This window comes from Petromyzon marinus, chromosome 1 (genome assembly GCF_048934315.1).
Source record: "Petromyzon marinus isolate PM22_M1 ecotype Great Lakes invasive population chromosome 1, UKy_Petmar_22M1.pri1.0, whole genome shotgun sequence".
NCBI lineage: Eukaryota > Metazoa > Chordata > Hyperoartia > Petromyzontiformes > Petromyzontidae > Petromyzon > Petromyzon marinus.
Window position 1 is genome coordinate 34154904 of NC_133667.1, and position 25764 is coordinate 34180667.

The 25764-nt window shown below is 39.8% G+C and overlaps 2 protein-coding genes across 5 annotated transcripts in view; one reads left to right on the forward strand and one right to left on the reverse strand.

Annotated features, from left to right (window-relative positions):
- The window catches only part of DNAH6 (dynein axonemal heavy chain 6), a 75324-nt gene extending 66426 nt beyond the window's left edge, over positions 1-8898 (forward strand). Inside the window, exons 75-77 of the mRNA XM_032950246.2 lie at positions 332-483; positions 4741-4963; positions 7376-8898. Of these exons, the coding sequence (XP_032806137.2) occupies positions 332-483; positions 4741-4963; positions 7376-7479 (479 nt within the window). The 3' untranslated portion in view covers positions 7480-8898. The remainder of the gene's footprint in view (positions 1-331; positions 484-4740; positions 4964-7375) is intronic.
- Positions 6686-25764, reverse strand: part of CHRNA7 (cholinergic receptor nicotinic alpha 7 subunit) — a 59573-nt gene continuing 40494 nt past the window's right edge. For all 4 annotated transcript variants that reach the window (XM_032950267.2, XM_032950276.2, XM_032950260.2 and 1 more), the window contains exons 10-11: positions 16625-16734; positions 6686-11004 (exon numbers count right to left, since the gene is read on the reverse strand). In XM_032950267.2, the coding sequence (XP_032806158.1) occupies positions 10450-11004; positions 16625-16734 (665 nt within the window). In that variant the 3' untranslated portion in view covers positions 6686-10449. The remainder of the gene's footprint in view (positions 11005-16624; positions 16735-25764) is intronic.

The window sequence follows — 25764 nt, forward strand, 5'->3', positions numbered from 1 at the left end:
TTTATTCCAGCTTTGCTTTATAAAAAGTTAGCATTAACCTGCTCTTAAACATGCATGCTCACATGCTGTTTGATGGAGATATACAATGATAGCAAACATAATACAAAACATTCTGATATATATTGGTTTTGGAATGCAGCCTATTTTCACCCAGAGCAAATTAAAATATTGATTTTATAATATGTGATTGCGAGTGATTAATTCTCCCTTGTGTGTTCATAGCTTTCTCCTGCATCCACGACTGCTCTGTTACACTCCTGACCCCTACCCCTCAAAATTACCCACCTCACTAATTCTCTCCATAATTCTCCTCCATAACCACCCCACACAGGTACTCTGCAAAACCATGCCCGCAAATACAACTTGCCTATCGACGAGCTCGGCTTTCACTACAAAACATTGCCAGTTTATCGTGACCAGACATCAGTGGCTGAAGCCATGAGAACCCAGCAGTTTGGACAGGAGCTGGAAGCAGACATACAGGTAATTGCTCTCATAGGTAACTGCACATTTGTGTCCACTGATCTGCAAATACAGTTTATTATCAATTCAGAGTTGTAAAGCCTACATATATGTGTATCAGGCTTTTTGATTATCAAAGGAACACAGGTTATGGTTTGTTTCTTGTTTTGCAGTGGACACCCATTGGCATGTTCCTCACAACACGAACCTCTTCCAGTGCCGATAACTTAGCCTGATATCTGTAAATGGTAAAAAAGCATATGCTGTGGGTTACCCTTCTCTGGATAGCTATATTTATAGTTTGTCTTTTGAGGAACATGCTGTTGGCTACTGTTATTAAAACTAGGTTTTCAGTCATTTAAAATTCAGGTTTCATAGCCAGCCATCACCACTTACCTCTCCTGTCCTCTTTCCCTCTGGCGAAGAACGTAATGGGTAGATGACAGTCATAGTAGGAGTCTATGGGAATTACAGAGTCAGACAAAGTTCCCAACTTGTTTGTTGCATTCTCTGTTGCAGGACCTGTTTCGTCGTTCTGTGATGTAGGTAGGGGTGGGGGGTGGGGGGAGGGCCCGATACTCATCAATTAAATATTGTATTTTGCCACAGAAGTTCTTGATCAAGGATCATTAAAACGGAGGTGACACTGGGGCCCCAGGGAAAAAAAAACTAATGTTGATTAAATATTTTTTACAAATTCTGGCGAGATGCTGGAAACAATTCGAGGCTAGTCTTTGGATTAATGTTTATACAGTTGCCTGGAAGACTGTGTTTTCGGGGGGTAAAAAACACATTTTTCATTTAATAATGTCCTCCAAAATAGGATATTCACCAGGTAAATTTATGGAATATTATGAGAGAAAAAATTAAAGGGCAATTTAAAATGCATTTGTATGATTTAAATGAATCAATTCAATCAGGAACAATGGTAAATTATATTCTTAGCTGTTTTGGTAAAGTCACGTTGAAGGGAAACAATAAAATAATAAAATATATATAAAACAATAAAAATTCTCACGACGTTTCGACCATGACGACCGTTTGTGTTATGGTCGAAACGTCGTGAGAATTTTTATTGTTTTATATATATTTTATTATTTTATTGTTCCCTTCAACGTGACTTTACCGAAAGAGCTAATTACTGCAGTCACAAAAGCTTTAAATCAAAATGGCAAATCATGTTTTTTTGTCAGATACAACTTCACGCTATTTAAAAATTAGAAGGCAGTAAACAAATAGCTAAGCAAAACATGTGATGATGTAGCATGTTGGTATTTAATATAGACAATGCAAATTCGATGTTAAATGTGTTATTGTGCAGGATGATTTAACTGGGATGGCAGCTCCTTGGGGCTTTTTGACGCAAGCTGTCACGGCTTCTGGGTACTCGCTAATACATATTTTAAAAATGAAAATGAAACCCTTGTGGAGGCATCACGTCTTTAAAGCTATAAAATAAAATTGCATGAACAGAAATGTTAAATTTCACCTAAATAGATATATATATTGAAATGTTACCTTTTTTGGCTGATGTGTGAGCAGTAAATCATTTATATATGTTCTCCTTTAGCTTGTTGTTGGTATGTTTCTGCAATGGCCCATATTATTTCTGTTGTTCACTATTTAGCCATTTCTAATTATATACCTTACTTGCTACAAATGATCAGATATTGAGTGCTTAACAAACCTCACACAAACTTGGAGGATGAGTTCTGCAATGTAAACATATCGATTTAAGTCACTTTATTACAGTATTGCATTGTTATTGATCCGTTGTTTGAATAGTCAACTAACATTACAATACTCCTTTTCAAATAATTGCTAGTGGCCTAGGAGCTACACATGACTCACCAGCAGTGCAATGGTTTTAAAGCATTGTGAGTGATGTTGCCTCCTCCATATACACCGACGATAGCGTTGATGCCCAGCCACAATAAATCAAGCAGCTCTTGGTGTGGCCTGGCAGTTAGAGGGGAGGTTGCAGTAGACGTATGAAGATTATATTCGCCCAGCCAGCCACACAAATATTATTTCCCTGAGGTTGCTCAGGATATGACGTCTATAGGGGGTTGCTGATATGGCTGTGTCTGTGAAATGATGACTGCTGAGTCACTCGTCGAGCTGAAGATTGGAGATGCCTTACCCAAGGTATCAATGTGAGACTGCATGTACGAGTTATAACGATAAAAATAACAGTCATTTATCATGATGTCGACACATATCTAGTTTAAATATGATGTTGGTTGAATATAACATGTTTGACAGAGAGAAGCTTATATTAATACAGGTTTATCTAATACATTGATGAAGTAAATAATACATTAGTTCTAGGAATTTGACTTTCACTTTACATCTCATTTGGCTGAAGGCTTGTATTGGGAATATATATTATGTATTGCATGGAACGGTAATGCAGATTGATATTTAAGCCAAAAATGGAAGAATGTCTTCAGGCTGTAATGTAAAATGCATAAAACAATATTTAAACATTGATACAGTACTGTCTATTCGAACAAGTGAGTAAAAAAAAATAGCTGTTGCATTTTTCTTAACTTAATTGACCATTTTACTAGAGGCAGGCTATAAGCCTCATATGAGTGGTTTAAAAAATAGCTTTGTACTCTTTCCCTTGAAACGTAACATGCATTTTTACTTTAAGCTTTCGTGACTGCAGGAATTAATATTCTTTGGGTCTTTCGGTAAAGCCACGTAGATAGAAAAAAAATGACAATAAAAATAATAACAATATCACGACGTTCCGATCGCAACACAAACAATCGTCATCAGGTGAAAAAAGAGGAAAGCTGCTGAGGCAGGCTGTTTATAAAGGTTTAGAGATGGGCCCTCATTACTTTGACAGTGCATTGTCTTTGAGCAATACGCCCTTTGGCGTCATCTGGTCGAGCACCAATCAGTTTCAAGGACAATGCATATATTATCAGTGTGTTTCTTGTTTGCATTTTGACTGCAAGTATTGTGGTTAATGCAGACATGAATCCTTGTAAAAAGGTTTCAGTTTTTGTTGCCAGAAAAAAAGGGGAACAACCCTATTATTATATTTTGGTACTGGCAAAGGAGGTCTAATGACGTCGTGATATTGTTATTATTTTTTCATTATTTTTCGATCTACGTGGCTTTTACCGAAAGACCCAAAGAATATAAAGATATGAATTATCCAGCCAAAATCAGTTTAGTGATTTGCAAAATATAAGTCTAGTTCCTTTTAAGTTTTATTGAATGGTATTTCTGATGTGTAAACAAATTATAAACATAAACAAAACTTCGTTCTCAATAAAAGCTGTGTTTTGCATTACGAGGTTGGCTTTTCACTCGGCTCTGGCTTCAGTGGGTTAAGCCATTGGCTTTGTACAGTCTACCCGATTGGTATTTTATTTTTAAATGAATTGCATCTCGTACAGCTTAGCTCCTGTTAGCTTCATTTCTTTAAGTTGTGCAATTTTCAAATTGACCTACAAAGTACGTTATGTGTCTTACTTTCATATATTGCGCCACGTGTGATGTACGCACCCCCCCATAATCCAGCAACCTGGAAACCCATCTGTCAGGCAACAAAGCTCTTACACAAAGCAGAACAAATGTAAAGTGTTCCAAACCGATTTTTGGGGGTGTTTCCAAAGCACTCTGATTTGCTCCTATGCCTATGCAAAATGAAATTGATGTAATATAATAGGACCCTCCTGAAAGAGATGCTTAATCATTACTGAAACTCTTCTGGTCTCATTTTTTTTTAAATGGTATTGTTATTCCTATTCAGTCATGATCAGTCCACAGCTGGAGGAAGGCCTCCCCAATTATTTAAAGTGATGTATATAAATAAATAAGCAATACTGCTTCGTTATTACATAAAATTGGATTTAAAAAACGCCAAAGGTATAGTACAAATTGAATAAAAACAAAACACGATGAAAGATACTTTGTTGTTCACAACCGATATGAAAGTACTGTATCGCAAACCCCCATTTGGCTTATGTTGATGCCTGAGGTGATATTTAGCTACGATAGATTACCAAGTGTGCATCGGATCTCGTAATGGCGGTTGATTTATAGAACAAATGTGCTCGATTTCCCCGAGAGAAGTACATTGACTATATGCTTATGTACACATTGTGCGTAGATCTGGGGGAATAGAAACACATGGAGCGTATCTAATACCGACTTTGTAATGTGCGCAGAGGCATACTCGTTACATTGATTCTATTGTGTGCGTTTTAGTCTATGCATTTACTGCCACACTTGATGACTTTTATGTGTGTTCAGTTGCCTGCTGTGCAAGATGGTGTTCTGGTGCATGGGTTATTCATGGATGCCTCACGCTGGGATGACGAGGACATGGTGATGGAGGATGCTTTGGCAGCGCAGATGAACCCTCCTCTGCCTGTGCTGCACTTTGAGCCATGCCAGAACTACCAGCCTGATCCATCTCTATACCACGCACCACTCTACAAGACTTCTGCCCGTGCGGGAACTCTCTCCACTACTGGTTAGTGAATTAACTCAAATATTTTTCATCAGCATCAGTGTCACCTTAGTTTGTCACATTTGTCAGCATTCCATGAAATGTTACTTTGTTAAAATAACTTCCTCACATGTCTACTTCAGCTAAGTGATGAACTAAAGTCTATGGTTTGCTTGATCATGTGTATAAATGATTGTCTAACACAGTAACTTTATACCGAGGTATCATTTTGCATCTATGTGGTTTTGAATTTGACCATTTGATGGCATAATTCTAAAAAGGAGTTATTATCTGACCGTTTATTGTGACGAATATTTACATAGAATAGAGCGAAGAGGGAATGAAAAAAATGATGCAATTTAGTATGTACTGGTAAGCATATTACCAACATAATTTCCAACACATAGCACCAAACATTGTATATCTTGTACACATAGTATATCTCCTCCCTATTGCTCCTCACCTTGCAGTTATATAAGCCAACACTCAAAGCCGCAGCTCACACTTCACTCGAATCAGGTAAATAGGTCAGCTCAAAATGTGCCGCTTTACGAACAGGAGTTGTGACACCAGATGTCCCGTTTAAATTTTTTTACTTGAAATTTAATGAGCACATTTTGTGGCAAAGGTTTGATGTCATTAATAAATCATGGGCAGCAGTTAAAAAATATACAAAACCAAACAAAAAATACAACCATATAAAATAACTGCCATGACTTTTAAGCATTTAATTGGAATAGGCAGCATAGCTCCATTATATAACAAAGAAGCAACCTTGTTTTATGTATGAACATACTTTACAGCAGTTTCGAAAGATCACCATTAACGCATCCATGTCATTTACTTAAATATTAAGTATATGTTCAACATATGAATACGAAGAGGATCTGTAGTAATGTGGACATTTACATTTTACATAGTGCTTTCATTGTAAGGTACGAGGGATGATGAAATCCTGCATGGAGAAATCGTGACCGTGATATAAGTTCATCTCTGTGTACATTATTACACAAAGGGCCTTTCCTCGTGCATTTTCAAAGATGTATTTGTATTTGCTAGTTTATTTTTGTTGTTGATATGTGCAAACTCTGTCATTCATGCATTGGGATGCAAATGATCTTTTACGAATTGTCATTAATAATTTAACATATTTACTTGTTTTTACAAAATGCTTTGTTATTTAGTAACTATCACATGTTTGCATAACATGCTACTTGGGTTGATTCAAATAATTATATCACATAGACAAATAATGTACATACCATTATATCAAAATGTATTTTATACATCCAAAAGTAATGAGCAGTCTTTTTGTAATTTTACGTGTGTGAGTTTTAAATAAGGTTCATTACGTCTTAGTCCTAGGATGTGCTAGTTTAAAATGACCGTGCATCAAAACGACTCTGCTCTGGAGTGCATTTTATTATGTAATTACAGTACTATATAATAATTTCACCAGAAATGGATTATTAATGTTAAGAGACATCTGGTAATCTACAGGGTTTAAATATATATATTATGTCACAAGGAATAACTTAAACGAACATATCAGTTCATGGCTCTGAGCGTCCACACAATGTTCTTCATATGCTTTATTCAATGCATTTTACTGTGGCTCCAAATGTGCTCAAGTTTTATACTGATTTAAATCAGATGTATAACTCGGTACATTAAATGTGCTGTATTATTACATCATTTTTTTTTATAAAACTGAGCACGTATTTTTCTTCCTGTAAAAGACGATGATTCATATATGTCAAAAACATGGTTTTATTAGCATTTTTAAGGAGGAACTTCACAATAATGATACACCTAAGTCGCAGGACTTTTGCCCATCATCACAGTTTGACCATTTCGCCATAATTTGCTATTCATTGTAAATCATGAAGAAAATTGCTCACAAAAAGGCACCAATAGACAACATCTGAATGAATTCAAAAACACATTTAAATATACTACACTAAGTGGCTACTTGGAGTGTTGCAAGGCTTGGCTGTTCTTGCCAATCCTGGTAATGCAGGTTGAGTGACTTTCCTTTGATTCTGAAACATGACCTATTGGGTTGCAGCATGAATATTGAATTATTGACTGATAAGTACTTGTGCTGAGAATGCAAAGCCGTGTGTGCATTCTGTGAGGAGGGTTGCTATGCACATTTCATGTAATCCCTCTAGCCTTCATCTCGAGTTGACATTTGCATTTTACAAATAAATCATTGTGTGAGATAGATTTGTTTGTGTACATGGTGTATAAAGGCACTATCATATCATTGTTTTAAATGTAGTTGTTTACACAGTACATCACAATACGTTTAAACAAGATAATGTGCTTTTATTTTCGAAGTTTCATTTGCAGCGTGTAATAATGTGAGACTATGACAGGGAAAAGGGTAATGGTGTAAGGATAAATGTAAAGATTTGACCTTTTTCCTTTCAGGTCACTCAACCAATTTTGTTGTCACCGTCTTCATACCTTCTAAAAGGGACAGTGACTACTGGATCTCCAAAGGAGCAGCGCTGCTTTGTCAACTCAATGATTAGGGCTTTGATGTCCTTCAGTTTTCTCATCTGTTCTTGGAAAATTACACTAAAAGCTGTCTTATAATGACACTGAAAGGTGTTTTATAATGACACTGAAAGGTGTCATAATTTCTGATGGTCACGGATGTAAATGAGCGGATGTGTTACCTCTAAATTGAGACTGCTAGTATCTTAAAGTAAACTGCAGGAAAAGTTCAAACTAAATTACACTTTTACTTATAAAAAATCTTATCTTTGTAAGTTATTTATTCCACACTTTGTGTTATCTTTAAAATTAATGCAAAATGCTGTCTGGCTGCTTTTGGGGCCCAGGTATTTCAGAATAGGCAAGCAGTATGGTAATGCTGAAGTATAACTTCAGCTGCTGTGTTTTAATGCGGATGGATTTAGCTTCACAGTTATATAACCTACCACCATCTGTTTGGAGCTTCATGATGCTCATCTCTGATTGACACCAATTACACCGAGCACCATTCTGCACTACATGTTGCCAATCCTGAATGGGCCACCCTTTTTTTTTAAACAGTGATAACCAGTTTTTTTTTTAAATCGAATCCTATTAAAGATATATCTGGAATTAATATACAATTTAATCTTCCATGCTTGCAATTGATTCTTTGTCTGATGCTTGTAATGCATAGTATGTTCATGTTTGCAGAAAAAAAAGGAAAACATGCAACGCCCTCTTCAGTAAAAATTAATTGTGATCGTTTCATTTTGGTAATCTTTTAATCAGCAATTTTTGTATTGCAGTCTGAAAAGTTTAACATTGAAACAAAATATGCAAAACCTTCATGAGTTTAATGAAGAAAATAAACATTTATTTTGTAAACCCAATACATTTGTATATGCAGCTTATATATAATCTAAACATCAACTTGTAAAGGTCACTGCTTTAACAAGACAAACATGACAACACAAAAACACAGTTATTAAAAACAAATGCTAGTTTTAAAGTAATGAACAATAATAATAATGATAACCTTTGTTTGTTTGAAGGAATACCCACACAATTTTTACACGGACTTGCGTGGTGGACAACTTGTGAATTATTCATGTTATATTTATTTATACCTTAACTTTACAAGTACCATATTTTAAACGGGAAAACGTCTACGACTCAGTAAAATATCAAATTAGCCCTAGTTAGATGCACTGGCTGCCCTGCAATAGAGTACAACTCTGTATGCACTCTAGAACTGTGTATACACATTTTTACTTTAATCACAAGATAAGGTTGCTGCCTGGCAGAAACACAATGAAAGGTTCTTGTATAACCTATGATGTAACATTTGTTTCGGAATTTCATTTGTTTTTAAGATTTTTGCTTTCGCTTTGCTTTTTGAAGACAATGCATACGTTTGTTATTCCATCTTTTTAAATAGTTGTATTGATTATTAAAGCATGTTGATGAAAGATTCTGCACTGTGATGAGTTTTAAATGCACAGTGGTTGTAAATTTATCGTTTCATCAAATATTTAATGTCACGCTGAAATGGTATTGTCCCTCATTTTGAAATCCTTTCCGACATATTCTTGGTTCTTTCGGTAAAGTCACGTAGAAGGTAAACAATAAAATAATAAAAATATAAAAACAATAAAATTCTCACGACGTTTCGACTGCAACACAAACAATCATCATCAGGTGTGAAAACCACAGCAAGAAAATTTTCTTGCTGGTTTTCACACCTGATGATGAAAATTTTCTTGCTGTGGTTTTCACACCTGATGATGATTGCTTGTGTTATTTTATTGTTTCCCTTCTACGTGACTTTACCGAAAGAACCAAGATTATGAATCCCTGCAGTCACGAAAGCTTTCAATCAAAATGTATCCTTTCCGACATTAACAGTTTATCATGGAAAACAAAAATCACTTCTGAAAAATAGCGATTGTGCCAAGTGTAAAAAAGATTCCGCGGAATTGAGAACGCCATTGCTTACTCAACCTTTAGTCGATTGGACTTGTTTTCTCCAAAATGTGTTCTTGAATATATCTCTATCTGTTATCTGTCAAACTGTTGTTTGTTACAACTGACAGCGTGTTACAAAAGCAATGAGCAGATTTTCAGCACACAATGAGAACTGTAATATTGTTGGCATGCAGCTCCGTTAATGTCACTGCTAAACCAATGTTGTTTTTTTTCACACGTGAAATAGCATTATATCTGTAAAATGTTCACAGTATCACTAGAGTTTTGTCAATCTCTGTGGATAAATTGAGAAAAACACAGGGCACTAGTTTGACTTGGAAAATGAATTACATTGCAAGTAAATTAAGCACATGGGACATGATATTGAATTATTGTGCCATGTTTCCATTATCATACACTGTTATCATTCCCAGTCTGTGAATTACGGTTTGGCTGCTTTTGAAATAATTAACGTTTTATTATTTTGATGAAATGCATTATTACTTTATGACAATATACAAATGAAAATGTACTGTAGAGTACAAATGGCAACTGGACATCCCTTGTAGGAATTGTGCTCGCTACTATCCCCTATTTTTCACAGTTGGTGGTTAACATCCCATAACCATATGGTAATTTCTGTGGTAAATTGCCAAAAACGCACCATCTTCAATGAAGGAACCTGCAGCCTGTGACATCATCACTCGCAAGTGAGGACTATTGTAACTGTTAGAATACCTGATAGCGAAGTGCCTTAAATTATTTAAATGACTCTTCATCACAATTTTCCAGACAGCTCTCAGAAAAAAGACAATCTGAGTGGGCTCTCACCAGGATAAAGAACAATCACCATGGCTTACATAAGGACCGCAGGAAAAGCTGTTACATTGTTTAAATGAATAATTGTATTCATCTGTAGAATGTAATTTTACACCATTATCAACTTTTACTAAAGCTTCAATAGCTCACTTGCGATGTTGGCAATGTCACAGGGAACACCTGAAGCAAATGGATGAAAAGATCACAAGTCTGGGGTATCTTTACACCGACCGTTCCACTCATGTGAAGTCTTTGGCCACAGCCTCAGTGAAGTGTGGTGCAGACATGAGGATGGAGATGGTGGAGATGATAGTGAAGAGGGTGAAGGCAAGCAGGCACAGCCGGTCCACCACGGCGGCAGCAAACTTCCACTCCGACGCGATCGCCTCGTTCTCATCCTGCGTGCGGAAGCGCCCCGCGATGTAGCGTAGCTCTATCAAGATTTTGGTGATCTCGCTGCTCATACCCGCAGTGGGGTCCGGAGGCATTCCACGTTGGGCATTGCCAGGCTCCTCCTCGGGCCCGGTGCTATTGAAGCAGGTCTCCCGGCCGCACATGACGCCCGAGTCGCTGGTGGGCGGCTGCTGTGGCGCGTCGGGGTTTGTGAAGCCGATGAAGACGCCGTGTCCGTTGGTTTTCTTATGTATGCCGCTAGCCGACAGGAGAGCGAGGTCCAAGCTGACCATGCTGTTGCGGTGCAGGATGCTGAGGCGGCGGGCGAGCTCATGTCGCTCTCTCCCGGGCTGCTTCATGCGCAGGAACCAGGCACACCAATCGAGCAGGATAACGCGAACCTAAGCCAGGTGGACAGATGGGACGAAACGTGTTTGAACGCGTATCCATACTTGGAAATAGCCAGAGACAAATCACTTTACAGCATCCCCTACCGATGTAGGATCTTAACCACTGAAATGTATATTTTTTTATGACAAATTTTAAGCTGAAGGTTACTCAATTGTAATTGTAAAGGTAAACATAAAGAACCATAATATTTGGTTCTGCATGAGAAAATGTTAACTGATTGAATATGTATCAAACAATGAGATGCTTACGTTTAATGAGTTGGTCTTGACCCAAGAGTTTATAAAATTGGCTGAGATAAAATACAAGTGCAGGCCAAGATTTTAATAAGTAAAATACATCATTCACGAATGTGAAAGCATGGATAATGCTGGATCCCATGTTTTAATCATGTGTCGACTTGAAGCGATAAATATACTTTGTAGAATTCAAAATTGAGTTCTAAAGAAATGAGTTTTCAATATAGATGATTTAAAAGTGCATAGCTCCAGTGGCTTCCTAAAATCGGCTTGAAGAGCATTCCAGACGGCCGCAGAAGCGCACCTGAAAGTAGCGCAATGCAGTGATCGTCTTTGTTCGATGGCCAGCAAAAAGCCGCTGCGAGGATGACCGGAGTTTTCGTGATGGTTTGTGTTCCTTGACGAGATCAGTAAGGTATTGTGGTTCATTTGTGGCAAGCACTTTGTGTGTCACGAGTGCGACCTTGTAATATATTCATTCGGCAACCGGAAGCCAATGCAGCTCGGGGAGCACTGGACGGACACGGTCGGATCTTACCATAATTATGGGTATCGTAATCTCAGTTAAAACAAGTAAAGCGATGCCGACATTAAACATGTCTTGAAGGAATCATTTTAATCGAGGGCTATTAAGTGCATTTGAAAACTAAACATTTCATATATTTTCTAGAGCGAAAGGCATGGTGCTTTTCAATGATTTCCCTAAGTTGGAGTTGATGGCTGCATTTACAGGAAGCAGTGCTGTTGAAGTGATAAATAGCTGCTTTGTTCCCCGAGGCATCTCGCTGTGTCGCTGGCAGTGTGTTGCATGTTGGGAATAATAATTGCTCGGTTGGATTGTTTGTGCTGCTGGCTGAACATGTGGTGATGCATTTCCAGTAACACGGAGAGGCAGTGGGGAGAATGCTGAGGGTAATGAAAGAGCTCTTCGGTCCTGCCCGCGATCCATCTGCCCTGACAATCGTTCACACTTTGCTTCAACTTAACCTTACACTTTGGTTTTCCTGCAAAGGCCACTTTTAGCAGACTTGCTATGGATTTTTGTCGACAGGTAATTTTTCTATTTGCCATTAGGCCACAATTGAACATTTTATGTCGGAAACATTTGTCGGTTGATTTTTTTTTAATGGAATTTGAATATATTTGGTTGCAGGATATTTGATTGTAAACAGGCAAACAAAAAATGTCAAATTGTCTGTGTTCTACACGCAAATAAATGTTTATGTTATCAGCTAAGTCTTCAAATCTCACAATGTGACCAATCTAAACTTTCAAGTTTAAATGTATCGTGATGTAAATATTAGTTTTGGCAATTTAATGCCAAATGTGTTATCGGTGTCATGTCATGAAATGAAGCATCCATTAATAACTCGCACACCATGCATTACCCCATGTTATAGAGTGGCCCGTGGAAGTAGATATCACAGAACTGCTTCTGAAATGACTTCAGGTGACCTTATCCACACTAGGGTGCAGCACTTTCAGATGTCAGTCCAATTGCTATATATTTTTTTGTCGGAGTGCGATTTGACCAAATTAAGTGCAAAAATCGATGCCTTTGTCATTGGTGACCAGGCTGCGACTATGAAGGAAGTACAACTGAGAATCCGGTTTAATCATGGGCAGCTATCTCTGAACATAGGATCTCAGCGGTGCCAACTTAGCACACTAGAAACTTGATGTGATATTTAAATTCAACATATTTAGGTATAATATACAGGAAGCAAGTGGTAAATAAAACAGTTCATTCCGATAATCGTGCCAACACACTAGGTGGCATTGTCATTGATTGCTATTCAGTAACCAGGGCACAGCAGATGGCGTGCTTAGATGAAACAGAATATTCTCCCATAAAATGGCATGCAATTGGCTTGGGACAAACATGATGACTAAGCCTACCTATTCTTGGTTCTTTCGGTAAAGTCACGTAGAAGGGAAACAATAAAATAATAAAAATATAAAACAATAATATGAATCCCTGCAGTCACGAAAGCTTTAAATCAAAATTTAAGCCTACCTATTTGAGTGAATATCGCATTGCGTTTTAACACGAAGGAACATTTTCTAATTGTGCAATCAGGCATCAAACATTGCCACCACTCGTTCACTCGTGCACAGCTCACTATACATGTTCATTTAAGATGTTATATGTGGTTGCGCTTTGTGTCACTGCGAGTGGACAAAGTGTACAAATACAGCATGCTGCACAAAAGCCTCCCACAGGTGTTGCATTATAGAGTAATTTAGTGCCAACAAAGGTAGCGACTGCTGATAACATATTAGACTTTTATGAAGCAATAATGCAGAACCGTTTACTGATTTTCAATCTTTCACCCAGTTTTTTTTTCATTTTCAGGACAAGTTACGGACAAAACAATGCACACAAAAGCACTCTCACCATAAATATCGATGTCACTTGACTCGATGTTCCATGAATTAATGTTCAACCGTTTTTAACCTTTGAGTTGCTAAACTATATGATTTTTTTCCATATAAATGTATTTTGTAATTTTTGCATGAAAACGCATTTCAGGAATTGCATGCTGCTGGATATATGTGAAAAAGAGCTTTATAGCTCATCGGATTCCTCCAGTATAAATACATACAGTGAGGGAAAAAAGTATTTGATCCCCTGCTGATTTTGTACGTTTGCCCACTGGCAAAGAAATTAGCAGTCTATCATTTTAATGGTAAGTTTATTTGAACAGTGAGAGACAGGATAACAACAACAAAAATCCAGAAAAACGCATGTCAAAAATGTTATAAATTGATTTGCATTTTAATGAGGGAAATAAGTATTTGACCCCTCTGCAAAACATGACTTAGTACTTGGTGGCAAAACCCTTGTTGGCAATCACAGAGGTCAGACGTTTCTTGTAGTTGGCCACCAGGTTTGCACACATCTCAGGAGGGATTTTGTCCCACTCCTCTTTGCAGATCTTCTCCAAGTCATTAAGGTTTCGAGGCTGACGTTTGGCAACTCGAACCTTCAGCTCCCTCCACAGATTTTCCATGGGATTAAAGTCTGGAGACTGGCTAGGCCACTCCAGGACCTTAATGTGCTTCTTCTTGAGCCACTCCTTTGTTGCCTTGACCGTGTGTTTTGGGTCATTGTCATGCTGGAATACCCATCCACGACCCATTTTCAATGCCCTGGCTGAGGGAAGGAGGTTCTCACCCAAGATTTGACGGTACATGGCCCCGTCCATCGTCCCTTTGATGCGGTGAAGTTGTCCTGTCACCTTAGCAGAAAAAACACCCCCAAAGCATAATGTTTCCACCTCCATGTTTGACGGTGGGGATGGTGTTCTTGGGGTCATAGGCAGCATTCCTCCTCCTCCAAACACGGCGAGTTGAGTTGATGCCAAAGAGCTCCATTTTGGTCTAATCTGACCACAACACATTTACCCAGTTGTCCTCTGAATCATTCAGATGTTCATTGGCAAACTTCAGACGGGCATGTATATGTGCTTTCTTGAGCAGGGGGACCTTGCGGGCACTGCAGAATTTCAGTCCTTCACGGCGTAGTGTGTTACCAATTGTTTTCTTGGTGACTATGGTCCCAGCTGCCTTGAGATCATTGACAAGATCCTCCCGTGTAGTTCTGGGCTGATTCCTCACCGTTCTCATGATCATTGCAACTCCACGAGGTGAGATCTTGCATGGAGCCCCAGGCCGAGGGAGATTGACAGTTCTTTTGTGTTTCTTCCATTTGCGAATAATCGCACCAACTGTTGTCACCTTCTCACCAAGCTGCTTGGCAATGGTCTTGTAGCCCATTCCAGCCTTGTGTAGGTCTACAATCTTGTCCCTGACATCCTTGGAGAGCTCTTTGGTCTTGGCCATGGTAGAGAGTTTGAAATCTGATTGATTGCTTCTGTGGACAGGTGCCTTTTATACAGGTAACAAGCTGAGATTAGGAGCACTCCCTTTAAGAGTGTGCTGCTAATCTCAGCTCGTTACCTGTATAAAAGACACCTGGGAGCCAGAAATCTTTCTGATTGAGAGGGGGTCAAATACTTATTTCCCTCATTAAAATGCAAATCAATTTATAACATTTTTGACATGCGTTTTTCTGGATTTTGTTGTTGTTATTCTGTCTCTCACTGTTCAAATGAACATACCATTAAAATTATAGACTGATCATTTCTTTGTCAGTGGGCAAACGTACATAATCAGCAGGGGATCAAATACTTTTTTCCCTCACTGTATTCTGATTTTGATATAATCACAAGGTTTTGCCGTTGCATCTTTGCTGTATTAATAGTCTATTATTTATTTAAATGTATAAACATTTCATTGTTCTGTGTTTTTAACTTATTTTAAATTGATAGTAAAAGTCGAAGGAAACAATAAAAGGTTAATGTTCAGACAAATTGACCTTGACCAAAATAATTCCCCATATTTTATTCAACGATACGACAAATTTGTACATTGTATTAAAAAAACGTATCACATATCTGCAGTGCGGACCGTGACATCAAGGTGAAATTAACGTGCAAAAAAAACTCGCAAGAATTTGCATATTATCCTAAAGCTTTGAAAACTCCGTGATGCTTGCCTGGGTAATGATATGGCTTATGTTTAACTGTGAAAGTGAAAGCGTACGATTGGAGCAAATGTCACATTGAGAACATTGGGGTCATAACAACATGAAAATCATGGGTTTAACAACTCCATTGAAATCTTTTCTTTCATGCTTCGTGCTAAGTCGAAGTGTCTCCTTGCTCAAATGATGAATGAAGTCGGATTCATCTCCATTGGCAACCCAATGCCAGCGGTAAAAACGCCACATTATTATGGTGGGAGCCCGTATCTCCAAAGCGAAATAGCAAACCAAACCCTTGAACAGCCCTTTGTCTATAAATCCTACGCTTTTATGCTTTATAATTATTACGAGGAAATTTGTATCGTGCAAGTGTGGAGACATTTTAGTAATACAGTCCTGTATTATTACTACTCTGAAGCCCTTTGTCAGCCCCCTGCTGCATACAGGTTTCCCTACACTGCATCAGTCGTGGGCGGTGTTTGATCATACTTGCAATGCGTGTGGATGAATTGATTCAGATATCACTCGCCACTGATGTTAGCCATCGTCAGAAATCAAACTCAGAGTTCAGTTCCACAGTGCAGTGCGCTAACCACTGCATCGCCGCTCCCCGAATGTAATCAAACAGTACTAACAGCAAAAATAATATTTCAAAATCGTTCCCACCTTGACATGCATTTTTCTATTTATAAACAGTATAAACTTAAATTAAACTGATGACTAAAAAATGTATTATGTTTATGCGATCCGTGTGCTTACATATAGTGGGGTAAAGGTTTGTGTGTGAGCACAGCTGCTGTCTGTATATGAAGTAAAGCCACTCACCCACTGTGGCATCTTCTTTCCGTCGGGGTTGTGGTGATGGTATTGCAAGACTATGACCGTGACCACCACTGAGAAGGCCACAATAATCATTGTGCTCGCAAAGTATTGACCTGCAGGTGGGTGTTGGGAACAGGGCACAAAAGGTTATGTCATGAAGGTGCGAACAAAGCTTGCGGAATGCACAAACCGGCTGACATGCCTATAGATTGAATGAGCAAAAATATTTGATCTTTTATGTCTCAATAAAATGCACCAAAGGAGTGAAAAGTAAAATATCCCTTTAACGATGTATTCCGTATTGCAGCTTGCACTGCGCAAAACACGAGCACGTTCAATACATGCGGCGATAAACCAAACCGCTACACGGCATTGTTAAAGTGGGAATATTGTAGAACGGCATTGGATGTCCTAAATAATAATCACGAGCTGTGGTTGGTAAATCCGTCGGGTATTGTGGTACACATGTGAGGAGAGGTAAAGGACAGCGTAGAAATGTTAAGCAATAAAAGGTGGTTTGTAGCTTGGCTGCGAGACACTTTCATTCCGTGGCCTTGAATAATCTGAAAATGAATTTTATAGTCACGGCATTTTTCTGCCCCCAAATGCTATTTTGCCACTGCCGCCCATATTGCGAGAGAGTAAGATTCCACATGATGTTACAGGTTCATGGCAACCCACAAACACAATTCAAATTCATCTTCTGGTGTGCTGTATATAGCATATCATTAACATCATTATCATCATCCATGGTCAATCCACCGCTGGATGAAGGCCTCCCCTAGCCGCCACCACCTCTCACGATTCTTTCACGTAATCACCTCGCACCTCCACACGAACTGATTCAGGCATAATTTCAACCGAGAGGATGGTTTCAAATTAAGCAACTACTGGAAAGATGTTTTGAATCATACCAAACACTAACTAATTTCTAACAGCAATTTCAAGCAGTGGTATACCAAACAAATTATTTCCGAACTTTTGTATTTTCCTTTTTTCTACTCCTCCCTTACAGCACATCCTGGCCGATATTCTGTCCGTTTATATTGCACACACACAGTGACCCATCTCCCTCACCCTCCACACAACAAAAAGACGGATTAACTCATCCCTGCACACACACAACGACCCATCCCCCGCTCCCTCTACACAACAAAAGACGGATTAACTCCGTTTATATTGCACACAGTGACCCATCTCCCGCACCCTCCACACAACAATAGACGGATTAACTCATCCCTGCACACACATAACGACCCATCCCCCGCTCCCTCTACACAACAAAAGACGGATTAACTCCGTTTATATTGCACACAGTGACCCATCTCCCGCACCCTCCACACAACAATAGACGGATTAACTCATCCCTGCACACACATAACGACCCACCCACATGGCCCCTCCCACACCCCCCCCCCCCCTACCTTAACCTATATTTAAGCGCTAGGTTCCCAGAGCCTCGCCACTTGGTGCAGCGATTTTGGCTGTGACTGGTCCCACCTGAAGACGGAAGCTTGCGTTGCCTCCGAAATGTAGTGTTTTAATTGTTTATTTTATTTTAATTCGTTTTACCTACGTGACTTTACCGAATAAAACCAAAGAGTATGAATCCTTGCAGTCACGAAAGCTTCAAATCTAGAATTAACAATTTCTACGGGGAAGATTTTCACCTATTTGTTAGAGCTTTTAACAGACAACGAGACAAGAAGTCACAGCTCATCGAGACGCTGACCTTCCTCAAAAGATACCGCGACCAGAAGGTAATACCCATCGCTTTCACTCTCACATCTGCCGCTGTATCATCACCGAACTCTAAACAGATTCTGTTTAAGGCTAGTCTATCATTAATCTCAGAGAGGATTAGGTTACTCCGATTTGAACTCGACTGTTTAGACAAGACTCTCCTACAATCTCATTTAATGTTAACACAAAAAATGACACCTTATGATTGGAACCACGTTGATAACATGACTGCTTCCTCTGCTGATTCACTGTCAGTCAAATGCAAGGCTAACCTAATTGCTAAATTCAACCGCCTTTCAAAGAAAAACCCAGTTCCACAGATCACAAAACTAGACGTTAACAAAATTGTTATGAATCAGAGTAGCACCCCGATTTCGGACAATCTGAAAACAGTATTGGCTAAAGGACTAAATTTCGCTGTCACCCCAAAACATATACCAGTAGATATCATTTCTCAGGTCGATGTAGCCCTCAAAGGTATAGGACACATCCAAGCAGACGTAGCGAGAGCTGAAATAGCCACTATTCTTAAGAGTGCTAAGAAACTCCTTAGCAACATCAGCAAAGGTGAACACTCTGAATTCGCGAAATTAAAAGAGAGGGATGACATAGTCATCCTCTCAGCAGACAAGGGCAATGTCACTGTAATTATGGATAAAAACTCATACAACAATAAAATTCAGGACCTACTCAGTGATGGGAGTTACTCAAAAATTTAAAATGACCCTACCAACAGACTAACGATTAAAACCAACAAGATCATCACAAATTCGACCTCCCTAATCGAACCAACTAAACTTCCCTCTCTAAAACCCTCCGCTGCAAGACCTCCTAGATTTTATGGTCTTCCCAAGATCCACAAAGAAGGTACCCCACTACGACCCATCGTGTCCACGATCAACTCCCCTACCTACAAACTAGCCCGTTTTCTGTCAGATACTCTGCTACCTTTTACTGGCAAGACCACCTCAGCAGTACTTAACTCATCCCAATTGGTCTCTATGGTCAAAGGCATTGTACTGGCCCCTGACGATATCCTCGTCAGCTTTGATGTGGTGTCTCTGTTCACCAAGGTCCCAGTACCTGACACCATTAAAATAATTGAGGATCTGGTCCAACATGGACTAAACCCCGAAGTACCTGCGCTGGTTAGGCACTGCCTTACCAACACCTACTTTACTTGGAATGGTACCTTTAACAAGCAAAATGAGGGTACTCCCATGGGTTCTCCCTTGTCACCAGTGATAGCCAATGTTTTCATGAAGAAATTTGAATCGGACGCCATCCAGACATCCGCCCTCAGTCCTTCCCTTTGGAAGAGATATGTGGATGACACTTTCGTCATTTGGCCACATGGCCTTCCAGCTTTGAACCTTTTCCTGGACCACATCAATTCCAGACACCCTTCCATCAGATTCACCATGGAAATAGAGAAAGATGGCAAGCTTCAATTCTTAGATGTTCTGTTTGAGAGGAGGTCTGATGGCTCGTTGGGACATTCTGTTTACAGAAAGCCCACCCACACAGATTCCTACTTGAAACCGGATTCCCACCACCACCCGGCTCAAAATAACTCTCTCATCAAAACGTTACACCATAGGGCTAATTGCATTTCAGACCAACACCACTTGACCAGTGAGTTGAAATTGGTATGGCTGGCCCTTAGGAGGAACAGATACTCTGACCGTACCATCCGCCAAGCTGTTTCTCCTACTATACATAAACAACCACATGATACTCCGATCAAAACCATCACACTCCTTTGCATAGCAGGCGTTACTAAAAAGATTTCCAAAATTCTAAACAAACACAAGATCCAAGTCCGGTTCAATACAGTACACAAAATTCGTGATCTGATCCCATCCATAAAGGATGTCATCCCTGATTTACAGTACCCCGATGTTTACAAATTGAGCTGTCCCTGTGGTGATTGTTATATCGGGGAGACAAAACGACATGTCTCTGATCGAATTCGCGAACATAAATCAGATTTAAAACACGGCAGAACGAATTCATCTGCTGTGGCTGATTACTGTTACAACGCTATGGGTGATCATGAGATTGTCTTTTCCGATACCAAGGTTCTTTGTAAACCTACAGGTTACCACCAAAGATTTGTCCACGAAGCCATTCAGATATATAAACAGAGGCATAATTTCAACCGACAGGATGGTTTCAAATTAAGTAACCACTGGAAAGATGTTTTGAATCATACCAAACACTAACTAATTTCTAACAGCAATTTCAAGAAGTGGTATACCAAACATATTCTTCCCGAACTTTTGTATTTTTATTTTTTCTACTGCTCCCTTACAGCACATCCTGGCCGATATTCTGTCCGTTTATATTGCACACACACAGTGACCCATCTCCCTCACCCTCCACACAACAAAAAGACGGATTAACTCATCCCTGTACACACACAACGACCCACCCACATGGCCCCGCCCACACCCCCCCCCCCCCTACCTTAACCTGTATTTAAGCGCTAGGTTCCCAGAGCCTCGCCACTTGGTGCAGCGATTTTGGCTGTGACTGGTCCCACCTGAAGACGGAAGCTTGCGTTGCCTCCGAAACGTCGTGTTTTAATTGTTTATTTTATCTTATTTTAATTCGTTTTACCTACGTGACTTTACCGAATAAAACAAAAGAGTATGATTCAAATCTCATATATTTTATCTGTATTTGTTTTATTTCATTATTTAACAATACGGTGATTGTTAGAGAGTGTTTATCTTTGCGCGAATTCTTGTTCCACGCTCCGATACAAGACAATCGGGGGTCATGTTATATTGCCTTGTGGCATTTTTTTTTTATATCCTGGGTCTCACTAGCAAAAATAAATGTGTCTTACTTGTCTCCCTCCTGCTTGTTTAGGCATCCACTAAGTTTAAACATAGAATACTGCGATTGTGATTCGGCGGGGGCGTTTAAATGTGCCTTACAAATGTAAATTACTATTATTATCTTTTTCACAGCCCTAACCTTTTGAGTTTCGCAACAGGGACGATTGTGAGGACGAGAGATAGGAATGCCTACCCTTCATTCGCCCTCGTCAAGCGATGGCAACTGACGCTCTGTGATGCGTTCTAAACGCTTCGAGTTATGTTTGCGCGTGAGTTGTGGAGGTGTTAAGCAGGTTTGTCACAGCAGAACCTATCGACAAAGCAACATAGATTGTGATTTAATAGCAATAGAATAAGTGGCGAGTCCTTTTCAAAACAAGCATTCCTGTACAAGCGCTCTCTGAGCACAAGTTATCGTTTACACATTGGCCTGGCTTTGAACAATGATTGTTTTTGATTCTCACAGCACGTAACCTTTAATGTGCAACCCCTCCCCCCCCCCCTTGCTTATCAGGACATAAGTGAATAATGAGATTACTCTGTTGCAATGCATTACTGAAATTTCGTTAGAGATTACATTTTTGAGACAGGTGACAATGTCGCCTGTTTGCTGTGACCTTCAGTCGAACAGCGGTGTAGCCGGTGGTACTTTCTCAGCGAGTGCATTGACATTTTAAATGGGTGGTGTGAAAGAGCGTGCAATTCCTATTTAGTCTGAAATCAATAGAAGAGTGTTTGTAAAGGAAAGCTCATGATTTGGCAACAATCATAACAACCTTATAATCATTTTAGGAATGTAATTGACGTGACTACGGTTCTTTAATACTAAGTGGCATTGGGTGGTGTCGTTGGTTTTCTTAATACGGCAAATGTACCTGTAAAATAATTGACATAAAAACAATCGCTAAATGGATTTCAGAAAGGCACCATCGGGATTCTTGCTGCGCGCGGCGGTCATCCTGGCTGGGGATCGGGACGCCGTGGAAGTGCAGTACATTCTCGGATAGCGGCCGATACGGCATTGACAAACGCGTCACACCAATGACTGAGATGAGCATCCAACGTTGGCAAATATGTTCTGGCATCTATACAGCTCCTTAATGATCCAATCTTTGTGGTAATGACCACAATGTAAATGCTCGCAACAATAGTGACGGCTAAAGAAGAGATTCAGAATACAAAAAGCGGATTATCTTTCAATTTACTCGAGGACAAAAGACTGCAGAGTTAAGTCTGCTAGTATTTTATTATTTTGTTTCATAGGAATCTGTGCAAGTTTAAACATGATTAAGCATATCTATTTGCATTGTAACAAAATAAAGGTGTCAGTTTTTGTGCCAGTTAAAAGGGTAAAACCTATTACTATAAAGTTGTACTGTAGTGCGTCCCAGAACATGTCCATTTTCATTGGACATGTTTGACAAAATAACGTTGTTATCGCATGTTGATGTAATGCTGAAATTATTCGCCTTGTTAATGTTACAGGCCTTTGAGACGCAAACCTTAATGTGCTTTAGTCAGTGCAATCATAATAAAAACGTTGATAATTTATGTAACTACATTTTATATTTCTTAATGCGACACATCCACTGTACTCTTAATAAAGTAGAGTAGAATGCCATTTTCGAACTGAATAATGCTTCACACCTCACCAGTTGATTAATCAGCCTATACTTACATTTTAATTAGAGAGGACACCTCGAATTAATGAGGAGATTAAAATGTTCAATAAAAAGATAGCAAACGGAGCTCGCCGCCGTGAAAATATTTGCGAGATTAGGCTGGGTTTCAGACGCGATGGGAATATCTGGCCATATCCCAGAGAAACATCGGATCTTCGCGTGGTGGTGGGGGGGGGTAGCGTTGGTTACTCGAGTGTGCGTCGGCAACGTTTATCCTACACGTCCCTGGCGAAATGGATCTCTCCAACCCTCCCAAACCGCCCCTGCAGGATCACAATTCGCCTGAGGCCGGTGGGGCACCTGGAGCATTGGCGAAGACAGTGACAATGTCACCATCAACAGTGAGCTGCTGGAGTTTGGAGAGAAACCAAAAAAAAGGGGGGGAGGCAATGCTTTACCCTTTATGTCTTATAAATCTTAGAGAATAAACTCTCCGTCGTGTAGGGTTCACTGCCTCCACTCAACCCCTCCCTTCGCTGCTGGTGGTGGCTGGGTCTTCTGACGACGTCACGTTTTGTTCCTCTGAGCCCTGAGACCACTCGTGGCAGGACCTCACCGCAGCCACGCTGATAAAATACCGGTGCATTATTGATAAGGCATGCGTTTTTCCTGGTCGGAATGCTAAGCTTCGTGTCCCATCTCATACATTCTGAACCTAATCCTTTGACACTCTTCGAATCGGCAAAAAACACACCGCGCGTTTATGTGTGGTCTGTGGACAAAATCCTCGAAGGCAATTTATCTTCAAGGTCCAATTCTCGCCAAATGTAACTGCAGGTACCTCCTCAAGAAGGTTACGGAGCTAATATGACCTACTTTATCCCTCTTACGAACGAGATAAAAACGTCTCAGTGGGCTTTCTTTTGATTTATATCAATGTAACATGCCTACCTACCTAGGAACCCACCTATCAACTTTAAAAAATAAACTTCCTTCCTACATCCACATAACCCATTTCAGCCGGCTTTGTTTTGATCAGTGACCCGGAAAATATGTCCGCACCCGGCACACCACGTCCATCATAAGAGCTATCTTATGGCTGTGGCTACTACTCGTGAAGTATACTAGATAATGAGTGATACATTAAGCCCTGCACTGAGCTCTATTTACTCAGTGGTGAACTTATGTGCGAGGGATGTAATCAACAAAAGCAATTGTTTTGAACCATGAATTGACAAATTAACATCTCGCTGAGCATTTATACATTCTCATTAGCTCTGGAATAACATCTTGGCGAGCACATTACATGACGATTTAAAAAAAAAACTTTCAAGAAATTACTGCATACAACCAGAACACTCTTCTTGTCGCGATAATTACCAGTTGATGAGAAAAGTATTATTGCTTACAATGGATTACAGGTCCCTGAAGGCTTCCTATACACGCCTATGTGAGTGTCCAGAAACAGAGATTTTTTTTTAAACCAATGTACCCAGCAGCGTGAGCATGACGCTCACATGAACAGCACTTGCGCGACTATTTTATTTTAGAGCCACAGCAGCTGCTCCATTAACTGCATTCACACCGGAGTTAATGCTCCGAGTTAATGCTCACCTGTTGCTTGTGCTCCCAGCAGGCTGGCATTTTGCTCAGAAGAAACACATTCATCGCAGCCGAAATTATGTTTTTTTTTAAGTCTGTGCTGACGACTGACGAGGAATAAACAAGTGAGTGGCAAGTCATTTGAAAGGGAAGTTGCTGTCAGTTTAACACACAGTCGACTTTCGAGACCAATATTATCCATAATAGAGGATTTTGGGTTAGATCGGGTAAATATAAATGTGTCGTTGTACCCGCCACCACCCGACAGAGCTAATCGGTAAGGTTTGCCACGTGAACAAAACGTGCCAATTCGTTACAACTACAGCACATCGGTTTGTTGGACAGTAAACCCACAACATTTACAACTCGAGAAACGACGTTTTTGCCAGAAATTACAACTAGCACCATCAGGCGACAGCCAGAGTTGTGGAGAAATCCTCCTGTTTGGGTCTTAGAGGGATACACGTGATGTCGTCACTTGTGAGCCAATCAGGTTTCGAAGGCCAGAGGGAGGGGGTTGATGTGTGCGCATTGGTGTGACGTCGTGTTCCTTGCTGGTTAACGAGGAATTGCGCTGTGCAGGTGTCGTGTCACGCCTGACATTACTGAGCCACAGCCTCGCTCACCTCTGCATCATCGCACAATTGCCACCTTGGTAATAATGCCGTACGTCTTGCAGTCTCCATTGCGGAATGTTTTCCCAAGACCACGGGTGTATAAGATTTAAACCCGGGTGCTTCGCATTCATAATTTGCTTTCAGTGGTTTGCAAAATTTCTACTGTCGGGAAAAAAAAAAAAACTAAAGCGTGATATTTACGTGCTGTGTGTAGGTGTTAACGGTGCATTCACGAATTCATTTTCCCAGGTAAATTGCACATCCACCGAGGAGATGGAGCAATGAAATTTCATCATGTACACGCCGCGAGGTGGAAATTATTGCATCGCAGGATCGTGAACGGTGACGGCATGCTTGAGCAGCCCTTTATCCAGCAGTAGATTGACCATGGCTGATGAAAACGGTGATGATCAAAATGTAGGATTCAGTGTCACGATTCCCTTAAAGAATCAGGAAATTTGATTCAAAAATCTCATTTTTACTCTTTCATTTGTATTCTTCAATATTAATATAGAATTGAAGCTTTCGTGACTGCAGAAATTACTATACTCATTGTTTTTTTTGTGACTTTACCGAAAAAAAACAATGAGTATTCTTTCATATTTTTCTCTTCATTCGTCTAACTGCTTTTTGTGTTTCGTTTGTTGTCCTTCCCCCGCACATCCAATTAGCACGGTTGGCTACGTGCAGTGCGAAATAAGTTCAACATACAT